This window comes from Molothrus aeneus, chromosome 13 (genome assembly GCF_037042795.1).
Source record: "Molothrus aeneus isolate 106 chromosome 13, BPBGC_Maene_1.0, whole genome shotgun sequence".
NCBI classification, from domain to species: domain Eukaryota; kingdom Metazoa; phylum Chordata; class Aves; order Passeriformes; family Icteridae; genus Molothrus; species Molothrus aeneus.
This window is the reverse complement of record NC_089658.1, coordinates 18,483,306-18,504,318: the sequence shown is the minus strand read 5'-3', so window position 1 is coordinate 18,504,318 and position 21,013 is coordinate 18,483,306. Positions and strand designations below refer to the sequence as shown.

The 21,013-nt window shown below is 41.7% G+C and overlaps 1 protein-coding gene across 1 annotated transcript in view; it reads left to right on the top strand.

Moving 5' to 3' along the window:
- Positions 1–935: 935 nt before the first annotated feature.
- The window catches only part of MEGF11 (multiple EGF like domains 11), a 196,115-nt gene continuing 176,037 nt past the window's right edge, over positions 936–21,013 (top strand). The window contains exons 1-4 of the mRNA XM_066559110.1: positions 936–1,004; positions 5,094–5,217; positions 7,219–7,320; positions 8,806–8,906. Coding sequence (XP_066415207.1) covers positions 5,102–5,217; positions 7,219–7,320; positions 8,806–8,906 — 319 coding nt within the window. The 5' untranslated portion in view covers positions 936–1,004; positions 5,094–5,101. The remainder of the gene's footprint in view (positions 1,005–5,093; positions 5,218–7,218; positions 7,321–8,805; positions 8,907–21,013) is intronic.

Genomic DNA, 21,013 nt, shown 5'->3' with positions numbered 1-21,013 from the left:
TTATTAATCATAAATGGAGGCATCCAAAAAACCCTGATCAGTTTTGAAGCTCGTGGCCTCATTTAGCTTTCATAACAGCTTGTTTCGAACAAAATCTGATGTGGAGCCAAATGAAGTGTGTGTTTAAATGATCCCTTGCCTAAACTATCATGAAAATTTCAGATGGGATGAGAAGAAGGAATGCCACTAAGGGCAGCTTGTTGGAAGCTTGCTACTACTTAGAGACTAAAATAGTGTAATCAGCAAACACTCCGTCACTTTAATGCTTCTCCAGTGAAATCCAACTTTTTGTTTCCTGGCTCAACCACTCTCTTGCATTTTCCTCAATTGCTCCCACACAAATACTAGGATCCATTTTCATTTTGGCACACCTCGTTTTCCTGTTTGGTAGAAACGAGAGTTAAGAACAGAATTATTTATCTTGATGCATGTAATACATTTTTGAAGAATCAACATGGCTTTGGAAAGCCTTCTTAACCTGTGAAAGCCCTTCAAAGTAAGCATGAGCATCAAGAAGGTGCAGTTAGATTTCCAGAAGGCTTTTGCAAGGTCTCACATCAAACTTCTTGAAAGAAACCGGACTTTCTGGTTAGGAAGTTAAAGAAGGAAAAGTCTATATGGGAACAAACTTAGGTAGGAAATGACAGGAAACAAATTTCTGGAGGCTGGGAGGGTGTAAGAGGGATGTGCTACATCCCCGTGTTCTTCCACTCTTCTGAGTTCCCTGCTCTTGCCTGAAAGCAGGTTGGTGGGATTGGTCTGAAATAGCACAATTATGTTCTGTTATCTAATTATTTTGAATGTTTTGTCCCATTTCTGCCTTGATTTGTTTCCACACCCCCAAACTCATTTCCTCTGACCCAGTTTTCTGTTTTTGCTGAATGCTCACAGGGCCAAGAGACTTCCCAAGAGCTTTCTCCCACTCTCCCGCTGATGTGCCCTGTGTCTCCATGTGCTGGGGATCTGTAAAAACAGGATCCACTGGGAATTTTTATAACTTTAAGGTAAGACTTTGTAACACGGCTCTTTGCTAAATGAGTCACTTGGAAATTTGTGGGGAAAATTCAGCCTAGGTTAACTGACTGCATAAACATTTCAACTTTATGATCTTCAGAAGTATAGAAGGTTTTAAGAAAGGTGTTTGCTAGTGAAAGACACCTCTGCTTACAGCTAGACACAAAATTGGAGGTTTTTTGGCTTGGTTTAGAGCTCACTTCATCCCAAATTGAGGGAAAAACATTCAATTTAGAACTCTGTCATGGAATGGAAATTCTTTTTAAATTTCATGTCAAAGTCATGCTATGAAATATTTTATGACAGAGATGTCAAAATGAAATGTTTCACCACTTCAGGCCCTGAACAGGAAAGTCTCCAATGGTCATTTTTAGTTAGATTTTCTAGCCTGTCAGACATGGAAGCAGAGGAGAAATTGAACCTGTAATTTCTTTTTTTTTCCCCTCAGTCACTTAAAGTACATACTGGTCTTTTTTTTTCACAAGAACGTTACCAAAACCAAGTCCTCAACATCTAGAAAAAGCTTTATGGGATATTTATTTCACCCAGCAAGGGTTCTTTGAGATCTTATTTTCTTTGCAGGTAGGTCCTTCCCTCAGGGGTAGTGCTTTTTCCACACTGATGTTCATGAAGTTTAAAGGATCATCTGCATCTCGAGGTCTCTTTGCAAACCCCAGCAGTTTCCTCAAAGAAGGCTTTTTGTAAAGAGACTCCACAGACAAATAAATTCATGATTTGCCACCTACTAGATTTTCTGTAGCTAGGATTTGGAGGTTTCCTTTCTTTTGTGATGGAACCAATGACTTGTATCAATATTGTAGGTGAAATAGTGAAATTTTTCAAAAAGGAGGAAGATAGGAGAAAATGGCCTAAGGAGTAGCAGATACCTCATCTGTTATAATTAACAGAATGAGATACTTGTGAAAAATCACCTGGTTGTCCTTTGGATTGAAAGACTCTTCCCAAATTTTACCTAAATTGACTTCTTTCACTTCTGAAAAGAAAAATCAGGCCTGGAGAGACAAAAAGTTCAGAGTGCATGTGGGGATGGCACACACCACCTTTGTGTCATTTATTTGGGTGTTCAGCCCCCAGGCTGCCTGTCCTGGGGGAGTGGCAGACACTGGAAATGTTGCAATAATTTGGCTGTAGCTTTAATGAAGGCACAGGCATTGTCCCCCTCAAGGCTGGTGCTGCCTCCTTGGAGAATCTGCCCCAAACACTGAATTTGAGGCAGGAATTTCCTATGTGCTGTGGTGAGCAGTGAAAGCTGAAAGCCCAGCATTAGATGTCATTACTGGATTCTTTTTTGATATTGGTTTTTAATATGTGTGCTCCTATTTTTAGAGTTTTATTCTGACTCCTTTAATAGCAACCATTCCATTTTGGAATGAGGGCATTTCTATTAACAGTGATCAAAGTGAAATATTTCATTTGAGTTACAAAAAGAGACACTTGAGATGAATGAGGTTCTGCTGGATTTGGGGAGTTGGATGGTTCTGATCTTCAATCTGACTTACAAAGTTAAGAAATTAATGACACAAAGCAGCTCCCTCACAAACAGATAATAACAGAGCATTAGCAATAAAAGTTTGGAAAACAGTTTGGAACCTCTTTCTAATACACAGCAAAAAAATATTCTGGGTGCTATTAGGGCTTATAAATAATTCTTTGACATTTGTTTGATTTAAAAACTAAACTGAGGCATCATTTCCTTAAGAGCAAATTGAGGTCTCTGAGAACTACAGAATTCAAATATGGGGCTGCTTTAGACCTCATTCTCTTTAGAGTGAGTGAGGCAGCAGGGCTCTATTCTCATTTATTTTTATTTTGTAGGGAGTACTTTAATATAAAGGATATATAAAATTCAATATAAAGAATGGGTAGTTTTCAGCAAGAATGAGTGATCTTAAGAGCCTCTTTCTTAGCATCTGGTGTATTCTAAGCAAATCTTTCTTGAAGGTTTGCTTTCTCCTGAACTCAAGGGCACTGGCTTCAGTTGGTACTGAAGGAGAAAAAATTGGAGTGGGGAAGAAGTTTGATTTCTAGCTTGAATTAATTATTATTTACCTTTCAGTTCCTGATAACTGATGGAAAGCAAATGCAGGCAATGAATTACTGATTTCAAGTCAGGCTGCCTTTCTGCCTGTAATTAATGTAACACAGACCCAGGCTGTTGATGCTCTCCAGAAGTTAACAAACTGAGCACAGAACTGTGTTTAGATTTAAGCCCTCTCTGAAGATTTGCATTTCCTGGAGCAGCTTTGCCCACACCTGCCCATCAGAAGGAGCTTTCCTTCAGCCCCATTTGCTCAGCCCTGCCCTGTACCAAAGGTGCAGAGGATGAAGAAGGAAGGTAAAGGTAAATTATAGCCTGGAAATACAGCGCCAAATCTCACTTATCCCTGTGCTTTGGCATTATTGCAGTGCTGCTCAGTGTCACAAATAAAGGCATTTTAGGAGGGATTTGTGTTAAAGGGCTGCCACTTTGTGCAGCCTCATCCTTGGGTTGTTCACATCCATTGTCCATGCTGTGCTCAGGGAATGTTCAGATTTACTCTCACACAGCTCTGACTGTTTGGAACACTGGGGCTTTTGGCAGCTCAGCCCCTGCAGCCGCTTTTCCTCCATGGACATGCAGTGCCCAGGACAGGGATAGGCACTGGCTTCTCCATAAATACATCCTTGCCTTGTCAGCCCTCTGGATTTCCAGACTAAGCTTTTGCATTGTTGCTGTGGGACTCTGGAAAAGCCCACAGGTAAAAAATGGTCACTCCTTGACTTAAAACCATTTCATGAGGAACATTAGCATTAAATCATGTTAATTAACATTAATATGACTTACATGGCTTAAGACCTATCTTTGGGTTTAGCAGCGCTCTAGGAATAATTTAAAAGATGAGCTATTGCTCCCTTTGGGATTTTGACTTGAATCCACTAAAGGCAATGGGTGTCCTTGAACTGGCTAAGAAGGCTCTGGGTCAGGAGGCAATTTCTGAGCAGTTTCCTGGCTCTTCATTCTGCTTTGTGATGGCTTCTTTATGCTGGGCTGTATATCAGGGCCCTGCAGAGCAAACCTCTTAACATCCCTTTGCTGTTCTGGACCCTGAGGCAATGAGCCATGTGTTTTTTTTGATGATCATATGAAGATTCAATCTATTTTTAGGGCAATCTTGTTGCCAGGAATAATTTCTAGGACTTCTGATTTGAATGGTGAATTATGTGTCCATGTAAAAGCCTGAAATGGGTATTTAAAAATACTTTTTCCTGACTTAATGTTTTACAGATTTACACCTCTAATGCTGTTACAAAAAAAGCAATTTTATTTTCTATCTATTTTGAATTTTTGATTGGTGTCATTGGAGACTTCTAGGCCAACACCACAACTTTGGTTTCAAAGCCCCAAGCAGATGTAAGTCAGTACATTTAACAGATGAACAGGAAGGTGATGAAGAGACCACACCCAGTGAATTTTGTACAACCTCTTTCCAGCTTCAATGCAAATATTTTTATTTCATGTTCAGTATTCTGTGTAATGTGCCCCAATGCACTGACCTCTGTAATTCTCAGTGGTTCCCCATCCAGGGCTTGAGGAGTGCATTGATTTTCCTTCCATCATGCAATAAGCACGAGTCTCACATCCAGACCATATTGACACCTGTAAACCCCATTTAAATAAATCAAAGGGGGCATTTGGGTATTCTCCCACTTGCCTGTAGGTTGATGGAAGAATAGATTGCTTTAATACCTCAGTGATTTATTTGTCAGTACAGACAGCCTGTCATAAAAATAATCAGTATCAGAAATGTTCTTTGGAAGAATCATTTGGGCTATCAATATCTTGGGTGGCTTAATCATCAAATTCATTGCTTTTATTAGGTTTAAATGTATAAGTTCCTTTTAGAATGGATTTGAACTTTTAAAGCATTTTACTGTTTAGTTGATTGCTTTTTCAAGTATTTCAGTTTCTGAATAGCTCCACAGTATTTGGATTTGCACAAAAGTAAGGAGGAAAAGGCCTAGAAGGATATTTTCTTCAAAATTGTCTCTAATGGCTCTACTTTCTTCTCTTTCTCTAGGTACAACAATGGTGGCACCTGTGCTGTTCCAGTGGATTCTAAGAGGGCTTATTCTGACTTTCCTGCTCAAAACTACTCTGTCCCTAAATCCAGATGATCCAAATGTTTGTAGTCACTGGGAAAGGTAATGTGTAACCTGCCTACTTTTATTTTTTTAATCATCCATTTCATATTTTTACATTTAGAAGGCAAGCTGAGAGCCATAATTTGGTAAATACCACCACATCTTCAAAAAGAGATTTGCTTTAGAGAAGAAGTGCTTTGGAGTGCCTTGGAGGGTTTGGATCATCCCAAGGAATTGGTCCTAAGGCTGCAGCTATTGCCCACATCCCCCTGTGCCGTTTGGGAAGCTCCTCCAGAGTCCGAGCAACAGGAGTGCACTGAAGTGTTTGCATCCATCATGGAGAGAGCCACAGAAATGCTGGCCTTGTTCTGTCCTGCTTTTTTCTGCTTGTTGTCCAGCAAGAAAGTTTGAAGCTCTTCCTGCTGCAATATCCTGGCTGTTTTTGTCTGGCCTGAACTTCAGGGCTCTTCCTGCCAAATTCATTTCGGCATCAGAGAGCAAATGAAAGCACTGAACATGAAAGGCTCTGGAATTTCTTGTTCTCTCTCTTGTTCCAGTGTCCTGGTCCTAAAAGTGGATCTGAGCAGGCCAGTTCCTGTGAGCACAGAGAAACCCACAGCCTTTGATGGGGTTCACACTCAACAGGGGCTGTTTGCAGAGGCTAAAGGTCCTGTACTTCTCAGTTGAACTTGCTACATTTCCAGTCCTGCTCTCTGGTTCAATTCCACACAAATCTGAATTGCTGTACACTTCAGCAAAATACACCCCTTAACAAAGGTAAAAATAGAATCATCTTTAATGACTATGTTTTGAGGCCTTAATTAGAGAATTAACTCATTGTAGATAATGCAACTGCAAAGCAAAAACTGTGCAGGAAAAGGATTTTGCTGTCTGCGTGCTGGAAGTGCATTCAGAGCACAGGAATAAAATATTGATTTTGTCTGAAGAAAGTCAGCAACCTAGAGACCCAATCAAGGAGAAACAAAAATTAAATACCAAAATTGATTGGTTGTACTGACCAAGATGACTTTGTTAGTTAGATGTTAATAAATCAAAGGGAAAAGATTGTTAGGGCTATTGCTGGATAATAAACGGGATCGTAAAATAATAATTGAGATTTGCAAGTGTTACTGTCTTACATTAATAATGAGCAATGTAAATATTTTATATTTTGGCATTAGCAGAAGTAAAAACATTATTGTCAAAGCCAGCAAAGAGGGCAAAGCAGCATCCAGGGAAACCTTGGCTTGTCAGAGGGGACACAACAAGCAGGGCAGGAGCAGCCCAATCTTCGATTTCAGGCCACTCAACCCCTCCAAGCAAATATCTTGGTATTGCCTTGTGGGTGCAATCTCCCAGGGCTTAATCACATCTGCAGTCCTGCTGATGAGAGGGAAATCAGCTGCAGAATTAAGACAACCCATATAATGAGTGACCTAGAGGATCTCATTCCTGGGTCTTGACCTGCCTAGGGTGTTTTGTGTATTGTTCTCCAAAGATGTTGTAGGTCTGATAAAGTGGGCCCTGTGTCCAGGTCAGCACCTGACAGAGGAGTCCTTGAGCAGTGCACACACCTGCTGTGGGGCACTGCTCTGCTGCCACTGACCCCAGCATGAGATTTGGGTTCTTGGATCACATCAGAGGCCCAAACAATAATGAACATAGAACCTGTTGCATAGCTCAATGGTGGTTTTGGATGGATTGCTCAGTTCTTGCTATTGTTGGAGCTCTATGATTTCTCACCAAATTGCCCAGGTTTTGCCCATATCCATGCACTTTTCGCCTTCTAAATTTCCATGAATTTTAGTAACATTTGGTTTTTTTCCTAAAAGAGAATGGTTTATTCTCACAGAGATATCTCTATGCCTATATCACGACGCCAAACATTTCCAAACTTCAGGAAGAGGTCTAACAGAAGGAAGCCCTTTTCTGCTCTTTGCTGATACCCACATTTCTAAGATTCTTGATGTAAATATGTTTCATACTGGAGTTCCACGAGCCACAGATACAGGGAACTGCAGCTTTTCACAGCCTCTCACCTCTTTCCCTGTCCACCCTCAGCTACGCCGTGACCGTGCAGGAATCCTACGCTCACCCCTTTGACCAGATCTACTACACACGATGCACAGACATCCTCAACTGGTTCAAGTGCACCAGGCACAGGTAAGAGCTCATCCTCAGAAACCTGAGCTTCCTGCTGCCTTCTCATCTCCTCACACACCCCTTGTTTATCCAAATGTTTGTGGTGCTCCAATGTAGATGTGTACACAAAGATGTGTGTTTGGAATTCCAGGGCATTGAGTAGAAATACAGAGATTTTTGCCTGAAGTTTGAATGAGACAAGTGACAGTCAGTCCCCCATGGGGCCATCCAGGAGAATGTATCATTCCACTGCCTTGCCATGGGATTGGAAGTGTCTATTCCCTAACCAGACATGACCAACTCTCTTTTCCAAGTGACTGGTGCATGTCCAGGTTTGTCAAAGGAAGTCCATGCACCTCCTAAATTGTAAATAATGAGGAATTTGAGTGATAATTAGAAATGGATCTGTGTTAGAATTAGTGCACCCAAATCTGCACTGAAAATCAGATGAAAAGAAGATGGGACCCATCTGTTTCTAGGACTGAATGAATACTTGTACCAAAGAGTTAATTTTTCCCAGGCTGCAGGATATTTCTGTTCTATTCATTCTGCTTCCAAAGTATCCTAACAAATATCCACTAATATTCACAATCTTTCAAGGGGGTTTTAGAAGCCTTTTTTTATTTCATCTCTCATGAATTCAGTTGCAAGTTGGCTGTTCAGCACCATCCCAGTGGGACTGTGGCACTTGGCTTTTTGGCTGCTGTGTTCCAGTGTTTGGAAGTGAACAGAGCTGCAGAGCTTTCTGGAATATTGTATAGATTGGAATGCAGCAGAGTAAATTCGATCAGTTTATCCAGCATGAGGGACAATAGATTCTGTTCAATTGAGGTAATTTCCATAAACTAGCAAAGCTGTTTTGAAGTGTTTGCTGTTAAATATGCAGTTAAATATTACCTTTCTATGGTGGTATCCTTGCTAATGCTATGAATAAATATAGGAATGCTTCAGAATGCTAAACACCTTTTAATTTCTGTGGACCACAGTATTGTGGTGGGACTGTAATGACACTTTGCAAGGTAGGAGTGCCTTGGGAGGGTTAGCAAGCAGGAACAATTCACCTGGGGTTAACTTCTCAAGCTGTGTATTGAGAGCAGTTGCCACTGTGGTAAGGTTTTGTGTAGCAGCTGACACAGTGGTCTCTGCAGAAGACTCTGTTCCTTCCACTGATGAGATCTGACCTTGCTGATGTGCAAAAATAAATCATTTATTCTTGAAGAAACTCCTTGCCCTTGCAGCAGAACTGGGAAAATGTTTTAAGACAGCAGCTGCCCCAGGAAGAGCTCCAGTGGCTGTCACAAGCACGGAGCTCATAACACGAGTCGTATTTCAAGCTTCAGAACAAGTATCGATTCCTCCCTTATTGTGCCGTTTATTATCAAAAAGCTTTCATGCATTTAAAAATAATTATTGAATGCTAGCCTTACTATAATTTAACACAAATATCATTGCAGCAGGAGGCATTGATTTTCAATAGTGTCCCGTGGTTTGTGTCTCGTGCTGCAGGATCAGCTACAAGACCGCCTATCGCAGGGGGCTGCGCACCATGTACCGGCGGCGCTCGCAGTGCTGCCCCGGCTACTACGAGAGTGGGGACTACTGCATACGTATGTACACAGGGCCCTGGCACCTCTCCCTGGGGCTTTGCAGCAGCTGGGGATAAATTCAACTTTTGTTGCATTAGGGTTGATTTTCAGGGCTTTCGGCTGGCGCTGATCGCAGGCAGAATTGCGGGGACGGAATATTTCGGGGTGGTTTGGATATGTGCATCTCAAGCACAGAGGGAGAACTTGGCTGAAGCCATTGGGGAGGGAGTTAATGAAGTCCCTTAGTGCCTTCTTGAATCAGAGCTTACTTTGGGGAGTAATTAATGCAAGTATGCACCAATGTTAAGGAATTAGGGGAACTGAGAGCACTCAGGAATAAACTACCACATAATTTAAGCAGCAGTGTAAAGGTTCTGCCTCTTACCTTTGGAAGTTCTTACTTCAAGAGTTAAATGAGTTAAAATATCTTTTTTTTTTTTCCACAATGGTTCCCATCAACAATTTAACTTTTTAAAGCTTCTCAAATGTCAGAAGAACTTTCTCCCAGCTGTGCTGTATAAATAAATACAGAGCTCTGGAGTGTTTTAGGTCAATATGAGGGGGGACAAAAATCAAAATGGATCTTTCAGCATGCTTAAGAGCTTTGTTAATTAAAAATACCCTGTACATTAGTGTCACATGTTTTCAGTATTGCAGCTTTCTGAGTGTTCTGCATGTGCTCAAAAGGAGAGTGGAGATGGGACCTCTTGTCTAAGTCCTCTGTTGTGAGATTATGACACCAGAAAAACACAAAGAGGTTTTGATCAGCATCAGAATCCAAATTTTATTAACAGGTTTATAATGCCATGGAATAAATGTGAAAATGATACAATTATCTAGTTAATTTCAAATATTTTGGCACTGTGCTTTATAGCTATTTCTTTTTAGCTCTGTTGATGTTTTTATTTGAGTTCCTGTAATTCATATTGTAATGCATGAGCAGCTGAAAACCATGAATGGACCCTGATCTCATTTTCAGTGACCTTTCTTCCAAACAGTTACATTCAAGGGGTTTGGGCTGTGAAAAATCACCAGCCCTTTGAGATAAGGCATTAGAATTATTTTACAGAAAGTGTAATAAGTTGATCTTTTGAAGTGCAAAATGCTCTTAGTCAAGTCCTGAAAAACATTTATTGCAACCTGTTGTCTTTGCTGGAATCCTTCCTGTGGTAAGTAGGCACCTACCTATTGACATCTCAGGTGTCAATACCATGTCAGCAGTTGTTCCACACACTTTTATTACAGTCTTGAATTTCATGACTCAGAATCCTGTCTGTCACACAGCATATTTATTATCACTTTTCTCCCTGCAATCTATTGATTTTTTATTTTTAATTTTTTTTTAATTACCGTACTGTCGCAACAATAAATCTCTCCAGACTTTCTGATTCTTTGAAGATATTAACATTTGTTTTGAGGTGTTTTTTTTGTTAGTATTAATACTTAGTGTTTTGCTGCTGCCAGGCAAATTTTATCTTTCTGTGGTGGAGAAAGAACAGCATACACTGAAATTTTGCTAATGCAGAGCAGGCAGCAGGTATCTGGTCAGACCAAGAGCCCCGTGTTTGACACAGAGCAGATAATAGTTACACTCTCTCTGCTGTTTACATGTGCAGGAGTCAGGTTCTTGTATTTCATTATCAGCCTGGTGTGTGCTCAGGGACATCTGCTCTCTGTCCTTCCCGGAGATCGGAGCAGCAAAAGCAGCCAAGGGGGAAATGATGTCAGGGAAGAACTTCTCCATCATGATGGATTCCAGATGCTTGGACTTATTATTTTGCTACCACAAATAGCCACACAGCAAAAAACACCCAGAACCAAACAGAAAACCTCCTTGAAATTCTCTGAGCCCTCAAGCAACAGTTTGGAGGCCCAGTATTTTGCTAATGGGATCCTTTTCATGTCACCCCTTTGGTTTGTAACACATCAAGCCCTGATCCCATTTCTTTTGTTTTGTTTTTCCACAATATGTTCCTGTGCCAACAAGCAAATTCTCTCATTCATCATCCTTTGCAGTCAGCAGTAAATTCCATTTTCATTCCTGGAGGCACTTCTCTGCTTTTGCCTTTTTCCATCCCATTTCTTGCTTCTCTTTACACTGGTATTTTTTTTGCTGTTTCCTAACGAGGTTGTCCAGTACTCCTGTCCCACGTTCCTGCAGACACATTCAGTGCTGCTCCTCTAAAGGCAGCTGCTCCAAGAGTGGCCAGGACACCAAATTCTGAGCTTTTCCTGAGCTGTCCCTGGCAGGAAGGGAGGGAAGCTCCAGCCCTGCAGAGAGGGCTCTCCCTGCTCAGCCAGCCCTTTAAAATCCACTCCATTAGCAATCATGGAAGCCACTACAACATGGGGAGGAGGGATACATCCTGCAGTGAGTCTGATGATCAAAAGAAAGTTTGATTAAAAAACAGTGTGTAGATTAAAGGCTAATTGGTTCTTCTTTCATTAATAGCAGTCTTTATTTCTTGCAAAAGTTAAATGGCTTTGTAATTAACAGTGACATGTTTAGACTAGAGAGGGCTGAGTTTAAATCTCTATTAATGACTGTTTCTTGGATTTTAAAACAGAAGTGAAGGCTTTCAGCTACTGTTTTGATCTTCTCCCTTTTCATTTACTAACTTTCAAAAGGATGTCAGATATATGGCTTTATCTTTGTCCTCCTGTTGGGGCTTACTAAATAGATTAAGTCTAATAAAATCTACCCTCAGTTCTAAATAATCACGTTGATCCAGAGCTTCTTGCTCTGCCACTTCTGTGGTGTCTTCTTTGCCTTTTTGGCATCTGTATGTGCTGCTACCCAAATAAAATGTGGAATTCAGGCACAAGGTCCAATAATTTAACTGATTGCCTGGTAAATTATACAACTGGCCCATCCATTAATACTTAGTCTAAACAGTTTTAGGGTATGAAATTATCTTTGTGCCTCCAAAAGGCCTGAAATATTTTGGGGTTGCAGTGGTATTCAAAAAATTCCCCCTGAAAAATGCTGCAAATGCACATCTGCATTTTTTTCCCCTCCACTGATATCTTAGAAATGTTGTTACCATTGTGGGAGCTTTGCAAAACGATTCCCCTTCTCTGAATGTTCTTACACTTGACAGAGCTTTTCCCTGAGCTGTCCCTGAAAACAAACAGCACAGTCTGGGCAGTAAATCAGAGCAGCTATGATTTACTGTACTTTGTATGCTAAGGTAAGCTTTTGGCAGAGCAAATGCATAAACTGCAGAAAATCTTTTTTTAAACAACCACAGGGTTCAACTGCCCTTCAAGGTTTTTGTAAGGATGTTTTAAAATTATATTGCCTAGATTAGTATCTGTGGTAGATAAAGCAGCTCTGAATACTTTGCTGCTCAAAAAAAAAAAGAGAAAAAGAATATTACATGGCTCTTTTGTGCTCTTTAGCCTGTGAGGAGATGGTAATTGAATAGTTCCCTTTAAGAATATGTCAGGTGGAAAGATGCCCTGTGTGCTAAATGGATGCATTTTTGTCTGAGAGACCAATGCTTTGTTCAGTCTGTCCATTTTAATCTTATTCTTGCACAACAGATTTGTACAGAGGAGACACTTCTTGTGGGGAACAAAGGGTCAGAGACCTGACATCAGAGGGAAGGCAGATGGGACTCTGAGCCACAGCTACTGCCAGCTGACTTTTGGGCAGAAAAGCACCAACCATGAAACAAAATTTGGGAATTCACCTTTTCTTCACAGACCGAGTTGAGCTTTTAAGTGTTTTCTTCACTCTCCTACCTTACACTCTTTTTCTAATGTCTAAATCTATGCAATGTGACAGGATGTAATAATGACAGGATTAGTGATTTAACAATCTGATTTGCTGCCATTTATCTGTCTTTCAAACCTGCCAAAATTCAGTAGAGTTATAGATGGACCATTTTGTGGTGCTTTCCTTTCTTGGTCAAGATATTATTGATCTCAGATTGTTTCTCAACATCCAGCTTTCCACATTACAATTGTCACAAGCATCAGCAGGGCTCCCTGACTCTGACAAATCCTTTTCTAAAGAAACTGTTGGTCTCGCTGCTTGAATCTCAGTTTTTACCCACAGTGGTATTTCCCTCAGGCCAGAGGCTGGGGACATTATTGTATTAACATGTATTTATTTACCCAGCTTTTCAACTCACCTTTGTTTGATGCCTTTAATGAATTTCAAAAACAAATGAGGAATGTTCTTTTAATAGCTGACTTGGGGAAATTATGCAAATATGAGGCCTGATTGTTTTCAGGGGTTTAAATAATGTTTCATAAATTCTGTAATTGCAATAGCCGTGCCAGCTTCCTAGTGGGATGTGTGCATTTATAGTGCAGCCATAGGAACATTCCCACCTCAGGACTGCATTCCCATTTACAGGGCTCTGTGTCTAGTGCAGTTTTTGTACTCTTTGACAAGGCTGCCTTATTGGAGCCATATGGTTGGATTGTTAAACATCTGTAGCATAGGAGTAACAATTCCAGAGCTTCCTGCCATCTGGATGAATTACAATCCCTGCAATTCCACACATATGTTCCAGCAGCACACCGACACCACAGTGCAGTGTGCTCATGATGAGAAGAAAAAGAATGGCTGGTGTGATCAGTGCAAAAGTTGTCCACTCCTAGAAAATGTTGAATCAGCGGCTTAACCTTCCTGAATATTCATAATGTTTGTTCATATGTCAGATTTGTTGATTTTTTTTCACTTTATAAGGCAGTAGCTCATTAGCATTTTAGAAGAAATGTTTCCCCTCCTTCTCACCTCAATTTCAAATTCCTTGTGGTGAGTATTCCTGTAACTTGAAAATATATTGTTTGAAAGCTGCTGGACTTTTAAAATACATTTTTCTTATCTTTATAGACACACATTAAAGCCAGTGCTGGTGCTTTCTGTGAGAGCCTTACTGTTACATTATTCAAGTACAGAGTCCTGTACATCAATAATGCAACCTAAATTAGGGGAAATGCTATAGCAGGACATAGATACTTCCTATCAGGGGACATTCTTTTTCTCTGTCTGATTTGGGATGTGTGACAGAGAGAAAATGGTGTGGAAGGCCTTTCTGCATATAGTTATTAATTATAGAATTGAAATGACAGTGGGAGACACTTTGAAATTTTTCCTTTTATATGCATTGGAGATGACTGCATACATCTTCTGCCAGTGAAGAACATAGGGAAAATGATTTGAATCCCTTGTTCCCATCTAAAGGGGACATCTGAGAGGAAATGGGCCTTTGCTTGCTTATTCAGAACCTCTTTGGACACAGGAGTGTGAGGGCAGAGGGACAGCAGCCCTAGAAGCAGGTCAGTTCAGCTGGTGACACAGGTGAAGCCAGTGGGTGGCTGTTGAGCCTGAAGACACTGGAGAGACACCCTGGATGGGAAGGTGGAAAGGTCAGTGCTCATCTCCCATCCATCATTTTGTGTTCGCTCCCAGCCTCTGGATGCTGAAGGATTTGCAAAGATGCTGGTGGGGAGCAGTAATGAAATAAGGAAAGGACTTCTGGAAGCAGTGCAGGAGAAGGAGGAGAAACAAAATGCTCATATAAGGAATGAAAATAGCATAAAGTTAAAAAGGGGGGAATGCTGAAGCTGTATAATGTCTCAAGGGGCTTAATAAATATCAGAGAAAAAATTATGCAGACATTATGGTTGGAAAAAGATTTAGACTGTTGTTAGTGTAGCAGAAAAAGCTTTTCTGGCTGCTTTAGGCAGTCTCTGTTGGATCAGTATAAAAGCACACTGGGACTGCAGACACAGAAGGAAGCACTGGATGCAGAGCTCCTCATGGTGCTCATGCTAATGGCCTGGATGGCTGGGAGCTTCAGCAGGATCAGAAAAAAGCACAAAACCATAGGTGTGATTCATTGTTGAGTTCCAAGAAAGAGCCATGCAAAGTTTAGTCCATTAATTTGCCCTCTTTTAGCAAAGTCAGGCTGGTCCCCAGCTGCTCTAAATCAGCACAATTCCACCAGGATGTGTCTGGATGCCCTTTCAAATCCTGCTCCTGCTGGGATGCACCTCACAGTGGGTCATGGCAGTGTGCACTGATCCTGCATGGCCTGGAGGCACCAGGGCTCTTCCACAATGCCTTTGTGAGCCAACCCTCCCGTGCTGCTGGGGATGCTTGCACAGAACAAAAACAGGGTCCTGTGCATCCCTGGGATGAATGAGGGTGTGGGCATACAGAGCATTTGCTGTTTATGGAATTAGGAAGACACAAAATCCTGGAAGATTTTCCCCTCCAAAGCAGTTTGCAATTCATGAGTAGTCCAGGCATGTGCTGAGCCAGGTTAACTCATGGAAATCAATAGGGTCAGAAAGAAGACAAATGTGTGAAATGGAACAGGTTTAAAATTGAAATTGGAATCATAGAATGGTTTGGAAAGGACCTTGAAGGTCAGCTTGTTCCAGCCCACAAGTTGTTTTCTTGATGACTCCTTTACATCCTTCTCCCATTAACAGATTTCTCTTGTACTCTGGGGAAGTTTTAAAGCCCAGGAGAAAAGGAAGGAAGGAAGGGTAGAGAGAGGAAAAGAACTTATCTAAATTGAGATGGCCGTTAGAAAGAGCTCCTGATGTACATACAAAATCTGAGGTAGCATCTCTTTCTGCTTCCTTTCTGTGTTCCTCTGGCTGTGACCTTCCCTGAGCAGCTCCTACACAAACTCTGCATGTCTGGGAAGCCACCAGTCACATGTGGGGCATTACCAGGCAGATTCCTTCTTGCCTAAAAACGAGCAACTGCAACCTGCTGCCAGGTGTCAGTACCAGTGGCCTCTTCCTCCTTTCTAGCATCTTATAGACTGAAAATAGAAATAAAACTGATCACTGGCACTGCAAGGATGGCTGAAGTGCTACAATGGAATGATAACACATGGTAGCATATGAGAACATGTGAATAATATATGATAGCACAGAGTAACATGTGATAACATATGATAGCATGTGATAACACATGATGACACAGGGATGTGGGTTAACCCAGTGCCTCCCTCCTCACTGATCCCTTCAGCCACTCCCATCCCCTTTGTCAGATGGGATGGGAGAAGAGGAAAGAAGAACCAAAGAAAGAAAACCTGTGGATTGAGATAAAGCAAATGTGAATGATCCTGAGGAGCAGAGAAGCCTTGGTGCTGTGCCAGCACAGTTCAGCAGCTGCTGAAGTGTCAGCATGGTCAGTGTTGGCTTGGTCACCAACCTAAACCACAGCATGATCCAAGCTGAGAGGAGTTAACCCCATCCCAGCCAGCCCAGTAGAGCCAGCCATGCTGCAGATAATAAAACACTCATCAGTATGATCCTCAGGAAATCTCCTTCTGGTTTTTCTTTGTCTTCCCACCTCTTGGTTTCAGTAGTGGCAGGGGAGCACTTTGGAAGCTGGAGTGAGCCACTCTTTTCAAGTGGTTTTGTCTCTGTTCAGAGATTGGGAAGGACGAGCTGGTGCTGGCAGTTGTCTGGGCTGGCTGAGGCGTTGTGGGCCCTGCTCCTGCCTCCCTCTGCTCTCACAGCCTTTTATAGCAACAGCCATGGATGCCATAAATACAGCAACCTGGCCAAGCAGGAGGAGGCATTTGGCTACCTGGGTGCACTTACTTACAGCTCAGCTACTCCCCATCTCCTCCAGCACAGGAATGAGTGGTGGAAGCATTTGGCAGATGGAATTTGGCCCAGAGTATACAGTGCTTTCAGCATCTTCCTGTGCTTAATGTGCATTTCTTTTATGTGAACTTTTGGAACGCCTGTCTGTAATTATTCCATCCTTTTAGCAGTGCCTCTGAACAATACCAATGGCATTCACACAGGGAATACCACGTGAGCCTGACACACGAAATACCATTCCAGGCACATGGTGTGATCCTGTGCAGGGCCAGGAGCTGGAATTCAATGATCCTTGTGGTCCTTTTCAGCTCTGAGCTTCTGTGATTCTATGATTCTGTTAGTCTACTTGTGATTATTGATGCTGGTTTCTCAAATGCCAGGGGATTCCCGGGAATGGGTTTGCTGGATGGGAATTCAAAGAAGTTGTCATTGCCTTTGCTCTCAATTAACTTTGGGTTTTGTGGCACATATTCCACCTTTCATAGTAGGATAAAGATATATTATTCCATGGATTTTCTGCAACTACATCCATTTCTGATGGAGACTATAAAAAAAAGTCAGTTACTCTGGAGCTTAAAGCAAACTGACAGTGCTCTGTTATGGAAGAACTCTCAAAATTTTGTAGAAAGCAATCACTTATGTTAAAATATAAAATACTTACAGCTCTGGAGCATAAATCATTTACACCAAAATATAAAAATATTAAGTTGCCAAATTGTGCAGAAAATCACTCTGAGACTTTGGAAAAGAAGTACTTTCTTCCTATTGAACCTACAACTTTGCAGCAGGAGCTTGGATATCAAATAGGGTGAGTGTTCCAATTTCCATCACCTTGGGTGAGAGTTGTGACTGTGAACCATTTCTGAGTGGTGTTAACATGCCACAGTAATAAATGATCTGCAGAGTGAGGTCATGGAATCCTGGAATGCTTTGGGTTGGAAGGGACCTTAAATCCCTTTCCATCCCACCCCTGCCATGGGCAGGGACACCTTCCACTATCCCAGGCTGCTCCAAGCCCCATCCAGCCTGGCCTTGGACACTTCCAGGGATCCAGGGGCAGCCCCAGCTTCTCTGGGCACCTGTGCTAGGGCCTGCCCACCCTCCCAGGGAGCAATTCCTTCCCAATATCCCCTCCAGCCCTGCCCTCTGGCAGTTGAAGTTGCTGACAGTGAAGGGAAATTCTTCATGGGACAAGGGAAACAAAAGAGTGTGGGAGGGCACAATGGGTAATAGGAGTGAACTGAAGGTGCCCAGAGGGCACACTATGGAAATTTTATGTTTGCAATAGAGTCAGTTGGAAAATCAGTTTTCATTTCTGGTTCCCTAATTGTTCTAAGGGAAAGAAGATGATGTTGGCTGTAAAAGCATCTGTTAACACTCTTAGTTCAGGGGAGGGGATTAATCAGGTGTCACCAAGCTAATCAGGGACAGAGCTCTTCTAAGCAGCCGTGGAGCCATCCCTTAGAAGCTGATGTACTTGGAACTGAGTCTTCAGACATTCCCTTTTCCTCTCTGTGTCAGGATTACAGCATTCCCCTTCACATTGTGGGGTGCTGCACTTACTTTCCATTTTCATAGAGAAGTTTTAAAGCTCCCAGGGGAGATTTTTTCATGCAACTTCAGTCCATTGCAGATTTGATCACAAAATGTTTTTGAATAGTTTATCTTAACCTCAATATTTCTAACATAGGTATTCACTTTTGGAAGCCTCACTTTCTCTGATGCTGTAAGTCAAAAGGAGCTATTTAATCAATATATCTAACCTCAAACCTTTCTTTCTTTTTATCAAGATTTTTCCTTTCTGAATGCTATGATTTACTTTTATTACTGTGATGTCCAGAAATCCATGTGTGAAACTAGAAGATAGCCTTGCTTATGATGCAAAGATGTAAATTGAGTCAAGTAAAGAAATCTTTTTTCTGATTAGAAATAAAATAATGTGTATGAAACACATTATAAGGAGACTGGTGAAGAAATGGAACCTTTTCAGGTACAGCAGTGCAGTGCCCAAGAGCTCTGCAGAAGCAGCTGTCTGGTGCAGATCTTGGATCTGATGTCACCACACCTGCAGTCACAGGTGTCATGTTTTGACAAATGTCCAGCTTAAATAGAATTCCTTTTAAAAGCATTACTAAAAGCATCTAAAATTATCTTTTTATCAAATACTGCCAATGCTGTGCCATATTTAACTTGTTATAAACAGTAGCCCTCTTCAGTACTTTCTGATAATGTAGGGAAAAGCTTTTGTTTCCAGCTCCCATCTTCTATCTCCCGGCCACAGTGTGAATCCCAGGAATTGGAAAGTGCATTTACTGTGTGTCATTAATAGAAAGTTTCTCTGGACATTCAACATCCAGAATTTGGGCTTGATCCTAAATCAGCTGAACTTCTGCAATCTGGAGTAGGTGACAGGAAGTTTAAACGAGTGGCGTGAGGTGAGGATCAGCCCCCATCATTACAAAAAAAGTTTCCTGTGTTGTCTTTTTTGCAGTTCTTTTCAGAAAGCTGCTGTGAAACACACTGCTGTGATTCCTTTTGAAATGTGAGAAAAGTGAAAGGATTCTGCATTTAAATATTCCATCCCCAGGAACGTTAGTGTAGCTTATACATGATCTTCAAACAGAGCACAGTCTGTCCTTGATTTCAGCAGGGTCACCTTCACTTGCATTGTGGGCCTTGGTTTGAAATGAAATCTGAAATGTGTTGGCCCTCTGGGGCCCATGCCTGGCCTCAAGGACAGGTTTGCCTTTAGAAATTTGTCCATATTCATCCTGTTTTGGTGAGAAACAAAGGATTGTTGTTAGATTCACTTGAAAAATTTTGGAATAAGAATGAAGAAAGACTTTGTTTGAAACATCGATAGTTTATTCAATTAGCTGCAGGACTGAAAGTTTTCTAGGAACATCTGTGTAATTTGGTTTTATTAAGTGTTGCATTGCCTAGCAAAGACAGCCAGAAGTGTCATGCAGTCCAGATGTCGTCATCGATCTACTTTTGATCTTTTAGGAACAACATTTTTGATGCCTCAGTCCTCACTCTAACACACACAGCACACACTCTGTACCTATGGAAATCAATCAGCAGTGGAGCTGTGTCATTTGCTGTCAGAAAATAGAATTTTCTTGGCATGAGACCCACAATTCAGGGCAAGTCAGTAATCAGAGAACTACGGACATGTAGCAAGGCTACCAGATTTAAAAATAAATATATCACAGGCTGATGGAATTTGTACACAAAGAAATTCACTCAATGCCCTGAGTGGGTAACCTATAGCAAAATATGCAAGTGCTGTGATTTTGAGGTGATTTCCAGATAGAAATGTTTCCAATTATAAATGTGTGAGGGCTTTTCTGATAATGGCTCATTTTCTTTGACATTTTCCCATGTGTTTCCTGTCTCACTGTTTAAATCAAACAGCTCCTCAGCCAGTGCTGGAACCTGTAAATTCCTGGTCTCTTGGACTGCTACAGTCACAGGAGGAAGGCAGGGGTGGCCGTGGCATGAAGCAAAGCAGTGGTACTGTACGGGTGGAGTTTCTACCTGAGGCTGGAAATATCCCCCAGCAGTTGAGTTTCACCCAGTTCTTCCACACCTTTCACCTGTCCATCTGTCATTTACTTCTCACCTTCCTCACCTGCAGGGCACTGCGAGTTCCTACAGTCTTTCTGTGATGGAAATGTTTGTGATTTACCATTTTTAGTGAATTTGCAGCTCTGTGCTTCACACCTGGCAGCTATTTTCCATTCCAGCACGACTCCCAGGAGAGCTCAGACTGCAGGCAAAGTTACCCAGCAGTGGAGAACGGGCATTCCTGCCTCTGTGCTGGGTCTGGTTTGGTGCCACCTGCCCTCACAGGTGGTTTAATAGGCCAAGTTTTGCTTTCTCTTCTTCTGGGAGGTTTGGCTGCTGCTCCAGACATTGGTAGGAAAGCTGCCAGAAGGACCAGGGATCTTATGTACAAGCTTCTCCTCTATTCCCAACCTGTCAAGAATTTAATTTCCTCAGGCAACAACAAAGAAATCCCCTGAAGTTAAGAATGGAATTATTGGGGAAAGCTTTTACTGGCTTTGGCACTTCTGTCCTCAAAAAACCTGGAGCTTTCTGCAGGCAAAGCCTCTTTGGATTGCATTTGGTTTTGCTGGACCAAGGTCTCCTAGGCTGTGTACAGAGAGAATGAAGGACCATGCCAAGAGTAAATGATAATATTTCTGCATTGCTTAGATAGTGCTGCTCTTTCTGAAGGTGCCACACAGAGCACAATTTGCAGAAAAATTAAGTTTGTTAGTTGGATGAATCAAGTTCCAGTGGAAAATTAACAAGTGAAAATGTATTTCCTACAAATTGCGGGGAAGAGTTGGTCAATTTACCAAAATGGAAGGAGCAGACAGAGGGCACAGGAGGGGAAAAGCTTTCCAGGGTCACAGATTCTGCTCTGCTGATTCAGGATCTCCCTTAACCTCATTAACAGTTTGAACTAGTGCTAATGATTGTTTTGAACCCTGTGTGAGGCAATGGGAAATCATTTACCAGAAAAA